The sequence below is a fragment of the Mastigoproctus giganteus genome, chromosome 2 (assembly GCF_048544385.1).
Source record: "Mastigoproctus giganteus isolate SK-2022 chromosome 2, ASM4854438v1, whole genome shotgun sequence".
NCBI lineage: Eukaryota > Metazoa > Arthropoda > Arachnida > Uropygi > Thelyphonidae > Mastigoproctus > Mastigoproctus giganteus.
This window is the reverse complement of record NC_143576.1, coordinates 189,327,409-189,342,690: the sequence shown is the minus strand read 5'-3', so window position 1 is coordinate 189,342,690 and position 15,282 is coordinate 189,327,409. Positions and strand designations below refer to the sequence as shown.

General features: G+C 37.7%; 1 protein-coding gene across 1 annotated transcript in view; it reads right to left on the bottom strand.

Annotated features, from left to right (window-relative positions):
• Nucleotides 1-15,282, bottom strand: part of LOC150089854 (BTB/POZ domain-containing protein 7) — a 360,234-nt gene that overhangs the window by 342,719 nt on the left and 2,233 nt on the right. Inside the window, exon 2 of the mRNA XM_090390112.1 lies at nt 1,259-2,564. Within this exon, the coding sequence (XP_090246238.1) occupies nt 1,259-2,447 (1,189 nt within the window). The 5' untranslated portion in view covers nt 2,448-2,564. The remainder of the gene's footprint in view (nt 1-1,258; nt 2,565-15,282) is intronic.

Sequence of the window (15,282 nt, the reverse complement as noted above, 5' to 3'; positions counted from 1 at the left end):
GGTGCTCTAGATATCAACGACATTATCATTGATATTTTTCTAGAAGTTCCTCATGAGGATGAAGAAATGGAAGGAGGTCATTCTGTCGAAGAAACATTAACGACGAACCACCGATGAAAATAGAAGAAGCGCTCATACAAATCAATCGTTTAAAAATGTTTTTCGCCGCTGAAGAAGATACTGAAGGACTTTCGATGGTTTCTTCACTCCAAACAAATGTTAAAAACAAAATTATCAGCCGGAAGAAGGTGCAGAAGAAAATAAGTGATTACTGTATGTATTTTTCTTAAGATAAAGTCATAATATGCATAGCACAATTGTATGTATATTGTTTAGAAAAATATTGTGCAAAATCTGTATATAATTTAATTTAATTTTACATTAAACGTTTAACAATTTTACTTTATCTCTTGTGTATGTAATTGTATATTATTTACAAAAATATTGTTCAAAATCTGTATATATTTTAATTTAATTTTACTTTAAACGTTTAACGATTTTTCTTTCTTTCTTTTTTTTTTTCTCCCTCAGACTTCTTGTTAGCGGACACCTCTCTAACGGACACATTTTCGTTCCCCATGGCTGTCCGTTAAAGGGAAGTTTCACTGTATATACATTATTAAAGAAAGGTTCCTCAAATTCAAATATGCATTAAATAAGATAAAAATTTACAGATAAACATACATTACTCTTTAGTTTATTTTAATATATGTTTGTATAATATTTAGTTTGTAATAATAACATCTTAATAATTTCTATATTCATTTGTTTTCTTACTATCTCAAGAATTTACAGATACAAATACTTTCCTAACAGAAATTTCATCAGATAAAATTTGATAATCTGTTTATTTTCCTCACACACACACCTGCATTTTTGTAAAAACTGAACAATCAACAAATAAAATTTATTTTCCCCACACATACCCGCATTTTCTTAATGCATTTTTTCTTAATGCATTTTACAATTAACAAAGTCTTTATTAAAAAAATAACTTTTTTCTAAAATAAGAAATGGAATATGAAATACTGATATTTAACCCAGTAGTAGCCAAGCAGAGGTGATTTTCAGTATTAAATTTTAAGCATCTTTTTTCCCTAAAACAAATGTCATCTAACAGTAACTCACAGTATCTTTTTTAGAAAAATCACCTTTAAAAAGGATAATATCAGCAAGCAATGTAAAAGAAAAATTAAGAAAAATATTAAGAAAAAGATAAGCATATAAGAAAGCTAAAAAAAAAAAATAAGAAACTTACTGTGAACAAGGGCATCCATTTCTATAAATCTGGCAACTTCATGCAAATGCATTACTTCTTCAATCAAGTTCTGTGACAAATGTATTTCTGATAAACTTCCTTTCTTACTGTTATCCATAAATGACCCAAAGTCCAACATATCTTGATATACTGACCGAAGCAATATACATGCATATCTACGAGGAATGATGTTTTCATCAAGAACAATTCTTGTTCTATGGTTTTCTTGCATGTCTACTGACCGTCTTTGTTGCCGATGTATCACATTACGAAAAAATGGTGAACGTGCTGATAAAATAGCTCGATGGCACCAAAATTCATTTGTCCCATGACAAATTTTACATGGTTTACCTTCTGCATCACTTAAAGTATGATCACAGATATATGGTGATGACGATGATGATGATGGTGGTGGTGGTGGAGGACCATAAAGTGATGAATGACAACCATTACCCTGGGATGTGAATGTAAGAGATATATCACTATAAATGCCAGTCTCCAGAAGGTATCTAAGATCTTGTTCCAGTGGATTGGGAATACCAAACTGTTCACTAAGCTGAAACAAGACATCAAAATTTCCTTCATAACTATCTGTTACAGAAAGTTCACCAGTATATAAATACCTTAATAACTCATTAAACATCGCCACACTGACACCTGCAATATCTATATCAACTGCTACTTCAGTACATATTGAAGATAAACTATTGAGCATTTCGCGGAAGAAAGGACACCTTGCTGCTAATACAGCACGATGAACTTGAAAAACTGCTCCTTGATAAATAAGATTTATGTCTGAACAGTATTTGTTCTCAAATAAATCTCCAAGATCTTGCTTACAAGTATTGGCAGGAGAACGAGCTAGTTCAGCTTGTATTGCTAATTCTTTTAATGCTGCTGATGCTTCATATTCTTCAACCAATGCCATCACATCACGAGGACTCCAGTCAGAAAGGAACTCGCGAAACAGCTGAGAATGGTCAAATCCCTTACTAGTGCGTCTTCGCCTAGTAAACCTTTTCCGCAAGGTTGATAGTGTTGCCACTTTTCTTTTTTTTTCTTTTCCAGACTGGTCCACATTACTAGATGAAAAACTGATATAAAAACTTTGTGACTGTAAAGAAGAAGGAGTTGCTGCAGGCTCCAGATGCTGACCAGTTGATGCAGGAGATGATGCACTAGCACCCATCTCACATACAAAAGATGTTCGTTACAATCTATGATACTCACTCATATCTACACACAAACTACCTTCCTCATCGTCTTCATTTGTACACTTCTGTTTAGAGGAAAGCATTCTTCTCAACTTAAAGAAAAGAAAGATATTCATATTTCAGACTATTGTTAATACAAAAACTTAATGTAAAATTATTTGTATATAATATCTGAATATAGCTGTACAATAATCATACGGGGAATTAAAAAAAAAATTTCTGATCAGTTCAATTCTGCAGTATACATTTATGTAGTACAAACATGGGTGCCGGCAGCATAGTGGTGCAAGTGCACCACCTCTTGGATTTTGAAGTAATACACAATTTTTAATATTTTCATTAATTAATTGAAACATAAGATATTGTGTGTATTCAAAAATTGGGTGAACAAAAAATTTATTCCCACATGTACAACCTTGCAAAATATCCTGCCAGTGCCCATGAGTACAAATGTCAAAATTCTACTAATGGAAAGTTGAGATATAACTTAAAACGATGCCGTTTTACCAATATTCTGATTTATTCAGATATAGCTATGTATTTCTGATGCATTTGCACTATATTTATACTAATGGAAAGTTGACTAAGAAATAAGAATTATCCTTTTTATAACAGATATGTTAATAAAAAGTCTTTATTAACATATCTAATATAATAATTTACAATGTTTCAATTTATATTTTTGCCACAACTTTAATATTTCATAAGTCTATGTGAGTAAGAGGTGTCCATTGTTATAACGTTATGAAAACTCAATAATGACCAAGAACTGTTTTTATCTACACAAATAGACAGGGCATTGGCTTGTGCTGCTAGGTAAAAACCAAATGCAGACCATCCACGAACCATTTCCTGTCAGTAGATTACATGTTTTGGCAATAACAATATACAAATTATACAAAATCATTCCAAACACTACAAGTGAGGGTTGGACTGATTTCTGCAGAGGCAAAAGTTGAAACAGAACAATTATCTCTTAAAAACACAAAAGGTAATACTATTGTAAATGTTAAGCACAAGCAACAAAGGTTTTCCTTTGCAGGAATAGGCAAAATTTAGGAAAAATTCTACAGATAAATATGAAAATGTCTGGAATTTCAGCCGGGCATAATACAAAGAGAGAATACATGAGAACCTGTCAATCAACATAGACCTGGAGAGATTAGGCAACATGTATAATTTTCTCAGAATGGTTGTACTTGTTAACAGGAGGAAATGTTTTTATGGGGATGGGATAAGCTTAAAAAGAAGAAATGCAAGAATATTGCTGATGTTAGAGGAGGGGTTAGGTGGGATTAATGTCTCTTGATAAACAGAGTGTGGGATAAAGGATTCCATTCCTGCAAGAATAATTTCACTGACACGATCTGAGCAAACGTTGACATCAGAAGTTTTGAAACAGTAATCCGATCAAGGAAAAGAAGAAAAGAAGTCTTGCAGGTCACCCCATTTTGCATTCTTGTAATGCCAAACAACACGAGATTGGGAATAGCCATGAGATAAAGGTTGACCAAGGAAAAGAAGAAAAGTCTTGCAGGTCATCCCATTTTGCATTCTTGTAATGCCAAACGACACGAAGTTGGGAATAGCCGTGAGATAAAGGTTCCATTGGAAAAGAGACAATCACCAAGTTATGATCTGAAGTGCCTAAAGGACCTCTTACTTCGACCATGAACTTAGAAGGGTTGTTTGTGAGAAAATGATCAAGCGTGTTGGCTGCATGATTAGGACTGTCTGGTATTCTTGTAAGTAAATGAACAATCTGTGCAAGGTCATTAGTAATTGCAAAAGTCTCAGCATCTTGACCAGCTGGGTCAGTGTGACTAGAAAAATGGAAGCCAGCTGGAGTTGTGAACATTAAAATCACCAAGGAAAATTACCTCACTGTTAGGAAAGTTGGACTGGAGAAAGTCAAGTTGCAAAGAGAGGAAATCAAAGAGCTCCAAATGATTAGTGGAGTTGGGAGCTGGGTAGAGACAACAGATGAATTTGACACAATGAATTTGAAGTGAGAGGCACTTCAGATCACAACTTGGTGATTGTCTCTTCTCCAATGGAACCTTTATCTCATGGCTATTCCCAACCTCGTGTTGTTTGGCATTACAAGAAAGCAAAATGGGATGACCTGCGAGACTTCTTTTCTTCTTTTCCTTGGTTGGATTACTGTTTCAAAAGTTCTGATGTCAACGTTTGCTCAGATCGTGTCAGTGAAATTATTCTTGCAGGAATGGAATCCTTTATCCCACACTCCACTTTAAAATCTCGTCCTTTATCTAAACCTTGGTTTTCCAATAAATGTGCTAAGGCTGTTCAAGAGAAGAATGTTGCATATCGTAATTGGCTCGTTTCTAATTCTTCAGTTTCATTTTCTGCCTACACTAAGGCTCGCAACAATTGTAAAGCAGTTATTAACCAGTCCAAACTAGAGTTTGAACAGGCTAAGAGTAGAAAACTTGCTTCTTGCCCTAATGGTAGCCGAGCATTCTGGTCTCTTGCCAAAGCTATTGGTCGCAACTTTTGCCCATCTCTGCTCCCACATCTGTCCAACCCAGATGGTTCTGTTGTAACTTCAGCCAAGGATAAAGCTGACCTGCTAGCATCCCATTTTTCTTTCAACTCATGAATTAACGATCTTGGTAAAACACCTCCCACTATTCCCAAAACGCTCAATTCAATGCCTCCTGTGGTCGTCCGTCAAAAGGATTTTGAAGAATCTTGATGCTAAGAAAGCTCCAAGTCCCGATGGTATTTCTCCATTTGTTCTCAAAACCTGTGCTCCTAAACTTACTCCTATTCTTTTCCGCCTTTTTTCATTTTCTTATTCCAAAGGTGTTTTTCCTTCTGCTTGGAAATTTGCTCATATCCAGCCAGTTCCTAATAAGGGTGACAAATCCCTCCCATTCAATTATCATCCCATTGCAATTACTTCTACTCTTTCTAAAGGGTGCAAGAATATTTGCTGATGGTATCGAGGCAGTGTTAGGTGGGTCGGAAAACTGCTAGCTTGGGGGGAGACAAAGACGAATAGATTAACAGTAGCCACTGGCAGAGGTGAAAGAGATTCTTGCACTGCTTCTATTGGAATGAGCAGAAGCCTGAAAAACAAGATGCAGGATATTTCAGAGACTGCCGGGAGTCATTGCGGTACAAGTAAACACATGGGTTGTGTTAGGGTAGCTAAGAATAGAAATAGGTGCATGTATACTTGCGTGTACACAAATGCTAGGAGTTTAGTAAATAAATTTGATGAATTTGAGGTATTGCTCAAAACATCAAAGGCAGATATTGTTGGGATATCAGAGACATGGTGTCACACAGATTTGGGGAGTACAACGTCTACAGAAAGGATAGACTGGATAGGAAGGGAGGAGGGGTTATGCTATTAGTTAAGAAACACAAAATCCAAGGAAGTGAAGCCAGTCGACATCGCTGGACAGTGCAGTGTCGAGTCAGTTTAGTGTGACATAAGCATTGGGAGATCAAAATTGAGAGGAGGAGTGAGCTGTAGGCCTAATGACTCTGATGAGTATAATAAGAAACTGTACAGGGAAATAGTGGGCCAGTACATCAGAGAGTCTTATAATGGGGGATTGTAATTTCCCAGATATTGACTGGAATTTGTGGGTTGGTCACTCACACACTAGCAAGGCTTTTGTGGATTTATTGGATGATTGTTTTCTACATCAGCATGTTCAGGAGGCAACTAGAGGGAGTAATACTCTTGAGTTGATTATCAGTAGTGATTCTTCATGCATTAAGAATCTGCAGATAAAGGAACCACTAGGTGGCAGTGATCACAGTGTGCTGAAGTGGGATTTACTCAAAGAGGTAACAACAATCAGGGGTAAAGGGAAGGGTTATTGCTTTCGTGAAGGCGACTACGATGGTCTGAGACAGTATTTAAATTGTATACAGTAGGACCAACTGAAGATGTTACCAACGGCAAATTCAAGATGGGAAGCATTCAAAGAACTTATCTTGGAAGCTACTAGGCTTTACATACCAACTAAGAAATATTGTTCAAGGTTTAGGCCTAAACGGATGTCAGATAAACTAATGAGACATATGGCAGAGAAGAAAAATGCATGGGATACATATAAATTAACACGTGAAACAGAAGCCTATGATAGATACAAGTTGATCTGTAACCAAGTTACAAAAGTGGTTAGGCAGGCAAAGGCAGATTACGAGAAATCTTTGGCAAGGGATGCAAAGAAAAACAGCAAAGAGTTCTTTACTTATGTACACTCTAGAAGGAAGGGGAAGAATCAGATTGGTCCACCTGATATCGATGGGTCAACTGTTGATGATCCTGCTCAGGTAGCTAACAAACTAAATGAATATTTTGCATCGACATTCACACATGAGGAGTTATTAGCGAGGGGTATGCCAGAGGTGTATTCAACTCTGGCAGTAAACTAGAGAATCTTGTAATAACTGAGAGTAAAGTGGAGGAGAAATTGTTGAAGATAAACACAAGAAAAGCACCTGGGGTGGATAGGATCTATCCAGTTATATTAAAGGAGGCAGCAAAGGAAGTAAGCAATCACTTAGCCATAATTATGAGAGCTTCCTTGGACTCAGGGGAGATACCTACAGACTGGAGATGTGCAAATGTGACCCCAATTCACAAAGGAGGATCAAAGGCCGACGCAAGTAATTATAGACCTGTGGGATTAACTTTGTTCCAGGAAAATTAATAGAGGCACTGGTTAAAGAAGCACTGCAGGATCATGACAAGACTTCAGTTATAGCTCGGACACAGCATGGTTTTGTTAAGGGAAAGTCTTGCCTGACCAATTTGATTGGATACTATGATGCAGTCACAAAAGAACTGGATGCATTGAATAACTTTGATGTTATATACATGGATCTTAGAAAGGCTTTTGATACTGTTGCACATGGAAGACTGCTGCACAAATTGGAGCAGTGTGGCATTGGAGGCAAATTGCTGCTATGGATAAAGGGGTGGTTAAGGGGGAGAAGACACAGTGGTAATCAATGGACACTGCTCAACGTGGACTAATGTTATTAGTGGAGTCCCTCGGGGTTCAGCATTGGGTTCATTATTGTTTTCTGTATTTATAAATGATATTGATGATGGTATATCAAGCTTAATGTCCAAGTTTGCAGATGATACAAAGGTTGGCAGGGTTGTTAAGGACATTACTGATGCTATGCTGCTGCAACAGAATCTGGAAAGGTTGAGCAGATGGGCTGAGAGGTGGCAAATGAAGTTTAACATTGACAAATGTAAAGTACTACATATGGAAAACAGTAACCCCAGAGCAACGTATCAACTCTATGGTACTAAACTGACAGTGGTAGAGAATGAAAAGGATCTGGAGGTAATTGTGCAGGTAGATATAAAGTTCTCTGAGCAGTGCAGACGGGTGCAAGAGTAGCTCATGGTGTCTTGTCAATGATATACAGGCATTTTTCTAGCAGGGATAAGGAAGTGATTATTCCCTTGTATAAGGCAATGGTCAGGCCACACCTTGAGTACTGTATACAGGTCTGGAGGCCTCATTTCAAGAAGGATGTAGAGCTGCTTTAACGAGTACAAAGAAGGGCAACAAGATTAGTGAATGGAACAAAGGGGTACTCTTATGAAGAAAGGCTTAAGTTTTGCAAATTACAGTGTCTAGAGACTAGGCACCAGCGAGGTGTTCTGATAGAGGTGTATAAAGCCTTGAATGGTTTGAGCATGCTCAATGCTGATGGGATTCTTCCTCTTGCTCAGAATAATCACCTGAGAGGGCATAAATTCAGATTGAGGAAAGACAGATGTAGGATAGATGTGCAGAAATTTGCCTTTAGCCAGCGGGTAGTTGGTTGGTGGAACAGACTTCCATCCCTTGTCGTGGAAGTTGATAGCCTAAATAAATTTAAGGCTCAGAACGACAGGTATTTCGAATGAACGGAGGGGTGAAGTAGCAGTGGGTTTTGTTTTTTTTGGCTGATGCTGCATAAGCATGCTTTCTTGCATCATATGCCTCTACTAATGCTAATACAGTGCACAATGTCGGAATCACACAGACATTCTGCTTCTGTGACCATGTAAACATATAGGAGAAATTTACTGGAAGGTGTGGGTCACTCACTTCTCCGAAAAACATATGCCCGTTTGTCGAAGTAAAGGGTAACCACAACACAGATTGACCAGAGGCTATAATCCATGTCGAGAATCTTCTTACTCCTCTGACTGGCTATGGAAAGCATACTGACTAGCGCGACTTCTCGGTATGTGACTGGATAGGTTTTACAGACACCACTAACTTTGTGGAATGGTAATCCCTTTCACCCTTAATTCGCACTTTCTAATTACCTAAATTGCCTAAAGGCCAGAGGTGAGAACAATGCATACACAGTTGTCTCTCCTAATCCGTTCGTTACATGGAAATTCTTTATTCAATGAAAACTATTTAAATTTAATTACTAAGGGGAATCAAAAAATTTCGCTATAAAGAAGAAATTCGCTATAATCTGTGTTAAACAGAGGTCCAACTGTAATTAAATCAAAAATGAAGCAATTTTAAAATACATAACCAATCGATTGTGCCATTAAATGCTGAGAATGGGGCCCCCGCTCGCCCCACCGTAGTTTCGCCTCTGGATACTCAATAATTACATCCAGGATTTCATTTGTAAAATAGATGATCGTCTCAACAATGGGCTTGCAAATTTTCAAAAAAAAATAACAGTGGGCTCTCTAGAGCCCACTATAGCTCACCACTGCCCTTACCTTTAACTACTGCAAAATCTTTCTTCATCTTTCAACTAAAGATTGCATGATCATTTTCTGACAGTGATTCTTTACTTTAAGCCCTGTGATGTTATCTGATTCGTTAGTAATGATGAGGTGAAAAATATTTTCATCCCTAGTACTTTCTCTAACATGCTGTTGCAAATAATAATCATCTTGTTTATTTCAGTTATCGGAAACTATTTAAAAACAGTGGATGCATCCTCTGTGGACTTTGCTAAAATTATAATTCATTCAATACTCTTGATATTATTATTATTAGCATGGTGCAAGGAAGCTTGAGGCTTATGCTGCACCAGCCAAAAAAAATTCTTCAGTATTCCCAAGAGAGAGAGAGAGTCCAAAGTAAAGGTGTCACCAAGGAAGAGAAGAATGATGACATCCAGCTTGGGACCCTGGGTGTGCCAAGCCGATACTCACCAGATGTGAGCCTCTGGGGTTAAATATTATTAACTTTAAGTTAGGTCATTTAGAATTCCTTGACAAATGTCCCATAATCCATCTAAGGAATTTATTAGGATCCAAATATGAAGGAAAAAAATATAAAATTTTTAATAATATCTCATCAGGAGTTCAGCTGTTACAGTTGATAAACTTGCCTAAAATTTAAAAAAAAACAAAAAAAAAAAAACAAAAAAAAAAAAAACAATTTATTCTTCACTTGAATTACAACTCTAATATACAGTAAACCCCCGCTATTCGCGGGGGTTACGTTCCTGAGAAATTTCGCGAATAATGAAAACTCGAATACTGAGTTATGGCTCCCATAGTAATAAAGGGCTTCCGTTTTCCAAAGTATGAAATATATAAGAAAAACTAATCTAAAATTTTGTCTATGTATGTTTTATATGTACCTTCATATTATGACTATGTACATAGTGAAATGCAAGCATATGGCATCAAAATGAAAATAAGAAACAATTTAATATTAAATGTAATATTTATTAGAAATTTCAAACAAATCTTTCAAACCAGTGCCTTTGCTAGCAAAAAAACTTATCCCGCCAGTGGTATCACCAGTTTCGCTAAAGTGTTGATAAAGGAGTTTGCCTTTTCATGAACGGAGTTTTATTTTGAGTTCGGTCTTCTATCCACAGATTTAAAGCTTTTTCCATTTTTTCTAATTTAACATCACGAGTTACAGAGAAATTTTTGAAGCAATTTTTGAAGAAACAGCTAACAAGTAAAAAAATTTTAAATGATAAACAATAAAATTTAAAAAATTAAATCATCTAGTTCAATAAATGAAATTACAGATTTTCATTTAAAAAATATATATATAAGTATGTAAAAATTGAAAAGTCTGATAAAGTTTGCGTAGATGGAAGTGTGAACCAACGTAAGCAGGGGTCGAGGTGTGGCGCCCACACCACATGGAGGAACGCTGACCCTCTATGTTACCAGGCAGTACTAGGTGGTAGATGACTCTCATCAAACGGTGAAATACCACCACTTTGCTTATTGGAGGCTTGAAGTGGTGGAACCCATGTTTAGTCTCTAGAGCTAAGTTCCGGTCAACCCTTCCCTATCTCTTCCATCATGCAGTATGATTGATGACTTTTGAGGTTATGATGAACGTCATGGCAAGACACAATATTTAATTACATTTCGAGGGTACAGCTCTAAAACGGTGTTCACAGGCCGGCCGCTAGTTAGTACACCGGACCGAACCTATTGGTAACTCTCTAGGAGGCTTCTGAATCAGCTAGTGTATAATCTTGCTACCTCTACTCTGCCAGATAGTGACTGGAGGGAGTTCGAGTAGTGTGTATGCAGGGAGCATTGTCGAGGCCACGTTATGTCAAGGATCTGGGTATATTCTTACCACGTGCACACCATATATAAAAATTTCATTACTTCATACAGCATGTCCCACCCACTTTTTCTTACCATTGAATACACCATGAATTGTCAAACTAATAGAGCAAGCTTATCTGCGAAAAGATCTAAACCTCCGAAGCACTTCCTAATTCATTTCACAAATATACGTGGTCTCGATTCTAATCTCAACGATGTCCATTTCTACTTGCAGTATGCCAAACCCCATGTACTTTTTCTGACAGAATCTCAGTTATCAGTTGATTCAACTACTGCTCATCTCAGATGCCCAAATTATTCGCTGTATGATTCCTTTCGTGGTACTTGTGCATATGTCCGTTCTGATATTCCCTGTCAGAGACTTGGCAATTTGGAATGTCCTCTCTTTGATCTTCTCTGGCTTAAAATCTCTCTACCTCATTGTGTCAAATTCATCTGTTGTCTCTACCGTTCTCCCAACTCCACTAATCACTTGGAGCTCTTTGACTTCCTCACTTTGCAACTTGACTTTCTCCAATCCAACTTTCCTAACAGTGAGGTAATTTTCCTTGGAGATTTTAATGTTCACAACTCCAGCTGGATTCCATTTTCAAGTCACACCGACCCAGCAGGTCGAGATGCTGAGGCTTTTGCAATTACTAATGACCTAGCACAGATTGTTCATTTACCTACAAGAATACCGGACAATCCTAATCATACAGCAAATACGTTTGATCTTTTTCTCACAAACAACCCTTCTAAGTACACGGTCGAAGTGAGAGGTCCTTTAGGCACTTCAGATCACAACTTGGTGATTGTCTCTTCTCCAATGGAACCTTTATCTCATGGCTATTCCCAACCTCGTGTTGTTGGCATTACAAGAATGCAAAATGGGATGACCAGCATGACTTCTTTTCTTCTTTTCCTTGGTCAGATTAATGTTTCAAAACTTCTGATGTTAACGTTTGCTCAGATCGTGTCAGTGAAATTATTCTTGCAGGAATGGAATCCTTTATCCCACACTCCACTTTAAAATCTCGTCCTTTATCTAAACCTTGGTTTTCCAATAAATGTGCTAAGGCTGTTCAAGAGAAGAAGGTTGCATATCCTAATTGGCTTGTTTCTAATTCTTCAATGTCATTTTCTGCCTACACCAAATCTCGCAACAATTGTAAAGCAGTTATTAATCAGTCCAAACTAGAGTTTGAACAGGCTAAGAGTAGAAAACTTGCTTCTTGTCCTAATGGTAGCCAAGCATTCTGGTCTCTTGCCAAAGCTATTGGCCGCAACTTTTGTCCATCTCTGCTCCCACCTCAGTCCAAACCAGATGGTTCTGTTGTCACTTCATCCAAGGATAAAGCTGACCTGCTAGCATCCCATCTTTCTTCCAGGTCATGTATTAATGATCTTGGTAAAACTCCTCCCACCATTCCCAACACACTCCATTCAATGCCTCCTGTGGTCTTCCGTCAAAAGGATATCAGAAGAATTTTGATGAACCTTGATGCTAAGAAAGCTCCAGTCCTGATGGTATTTCTCCTCTTGTTCTCAAAACCTGTGCTCCTGAACTTACTCCTATTCTTTGCCGCCTTTTTTCACTTTCTTATTCCAAAAGGTGTTTTTCCTTCTGCTTGGAAATTTGCTCATATCCAGCCAGTTCCAGGTTAACGTTATCAAAGGCACATGATACAAGAAAGCAAGCTTATATAGCATCAGCCAAAAAAAAAAAAAAAAAAACTTTATTTCACCCATCCACTCGCTCCATATGTTTGTCAAGTTCTGCCTTGAATCTATTTAAGCTATCAACTTCTACAACGACAGATGAAAGTTTGTTCCACCAATCAACCACACGCTGGCTAAAGGCAAATTTCCACACATCTATCCTACATCTGTCTTTTCCTCAATTTGAATTTATGCCCTCTCAGGTGATTATTCTGAGCAAGAGGAAGAATCCCATCAGCATTGAGCATGCTCAAACTATTCAAGGCTTTATACACCTCTGTCAGATCACCTCGCCGGTGCCTAGTCTCCAGACACTGTAATTTGCAAAACTTAAGCCTTTCTTCGTAAGAGCAATCCTTTGTTTCATTCACTAATCTTGTTGCCCTTCTTTGTACTCGTTCATACATCCTTCTTGAAATGAGGCTTCCAGACCTGTATACAGTACTCAAAGTGTGGCCTGACCATTGCCTTATACGAGGGAATAATCACTCCTTATCCCTGCTAGAAAAATTCCTGTATATCATTGACAAGACACCATGAGCTACTCTTGCAGACCATCTGCTCTTCTCAAAAAACTTCATATCTGCCTGCACAATTACCCCCAGGTCCTTTTCATTCTCTACCACTGTCAGTGTGTACCACATAGTTGATACGTTACTCTGGGATTACTGCTTCCCATATGTAGTACTTTACATTTGTCAATGTTAAACTTCATTTGCCACCTCTCAGCCCATCTGTTCAACTTTTCTAGATCCTGTTGCAGGAGTGTACTGTCTTTAGTGTCATTAACAACCCTGCCAACTTGGACATTAAGCCTGATATACCATCATCAATATAATTTATAAATACAGAAAACAACAATGGACCCAACACTGGGAGCACCTGGAAGCAACGACATTAGCTAGCATTCAATGTCTGCTGTTGTCGTTGGAGGCATTGAAAGTGCCAGAGACTTGCAGTTTATATTTCCTGAGGAGAAATTTTCTCCATGCATGAGGTGGTTGGTCTTCATCCTTCATTCGTTTGTTTGTTTATTATTATTTGGAGAAGACAATATTTGACGCCCAGAAATTTATTTATGAGGTGGAAAGGAAGCTTGCCTTGTACGACACAACAGTAATGAATTATGCCAACAAAGAAATAAAGGCAAAGTGTTGGATTGAAATTGGTAAAGAAATATCACCGTCCTCCCCACACCGGGTGAAAAAGGCACAGGTCCGAATCCCGTCGATGACACGAGGAACCCTAATGGGCTTTTTTCACTCTGTGGCCGAATTAGTCGGTCTCAGGCCTAGATAGTAAGGTTATCCCCCCCCCCCGTTTTTTTGTCCAGCAAAATAGACAAATCAACCATAGAATACACACAATTAACAGACATACGACATACAGCATGGCATATGAATTTAAATATTTGCGTGCCCTAATATAATATTTTGGTTGAACCTTATATTTATTGTAAGTATTACTTATGTTTTAGTACTGTTTCATTAGTTAATGATATATATGTTTCTTCACTTGTATAGTCAATTTGTTAGTTTCCTCTGGTTATCTGTGTACGGAATCACAAATACATACACATGTATTCCTAAAAAGGGTGACAAATCCCTCCCATCCAATTATCGTCCCATTGCAATTACTTCTACTCTTTCTAAAGTAATGGAGAAATCAATTAACCGCCAACTCTTAAACTACCTAGAAACCTTCTGTCTGATCAACGATCGCCAGTATGGATTCCGTCAGTGTCGATCCACTGGTGATATTCTGGCTTATGTTACCCATTTATGGACTAATTCAATGGAAAGGTTTGGTGAAACACAAGGAGTTGCTCTTGACATCTCAAAGGCTTTTGATCGTGTTTGGCATAAAGGTTTTCTAAACAAGATTCCATCTTATGGTTTGCCAACTGTTTTTAGTAATTGGTTATCCAGTTTTCTCTCTGATCGCTCACTGAGGATGATGATAGATGGCTCTCTGTCTTCTAACTTCTCCACTAATGCCGGTGTCCCCCAAGGTTCAGTTCTTTCCCCCACTCTTTTCCTCTTGTATATTAATGACCTTCTTCCATTGACTGGAAATCCTATCCATAGTTTTGCCGATGATAGCATATTACATTCCACTTTCCATTTTGAGAAACCTTGTCTTGCTCAATCAGCTTCAACTTCTCGAAAATCTGCTACCAATTCCTTAAATGCCGATCTTCAGGTAATTCTCCAGTGGGGCAAAGACAACTTAGTTGATTTCAATCCTTCTAAAACTCAGTCTTGTCTTATATCTCCCAAAAAGGATTCTTCTGCTCCTATGCTTATCTTTAGTGACACTCCGATTTCTAGGCAAAATGATATATCTCTTTTGGGGATTACCCTGACTTCTAATCTCTCTTGGCACAGGCACATTACAAATATTGCTTCCTCTGCATCTAAAAAACTTGGTTTTCTCTTTCGCTCTCGGCATTACTTTTCTTCCAAACAGCTGCTCACTCTGTATAAATCGCAAATCCGCCCTGCCATGGAATATTGTTCCCACAT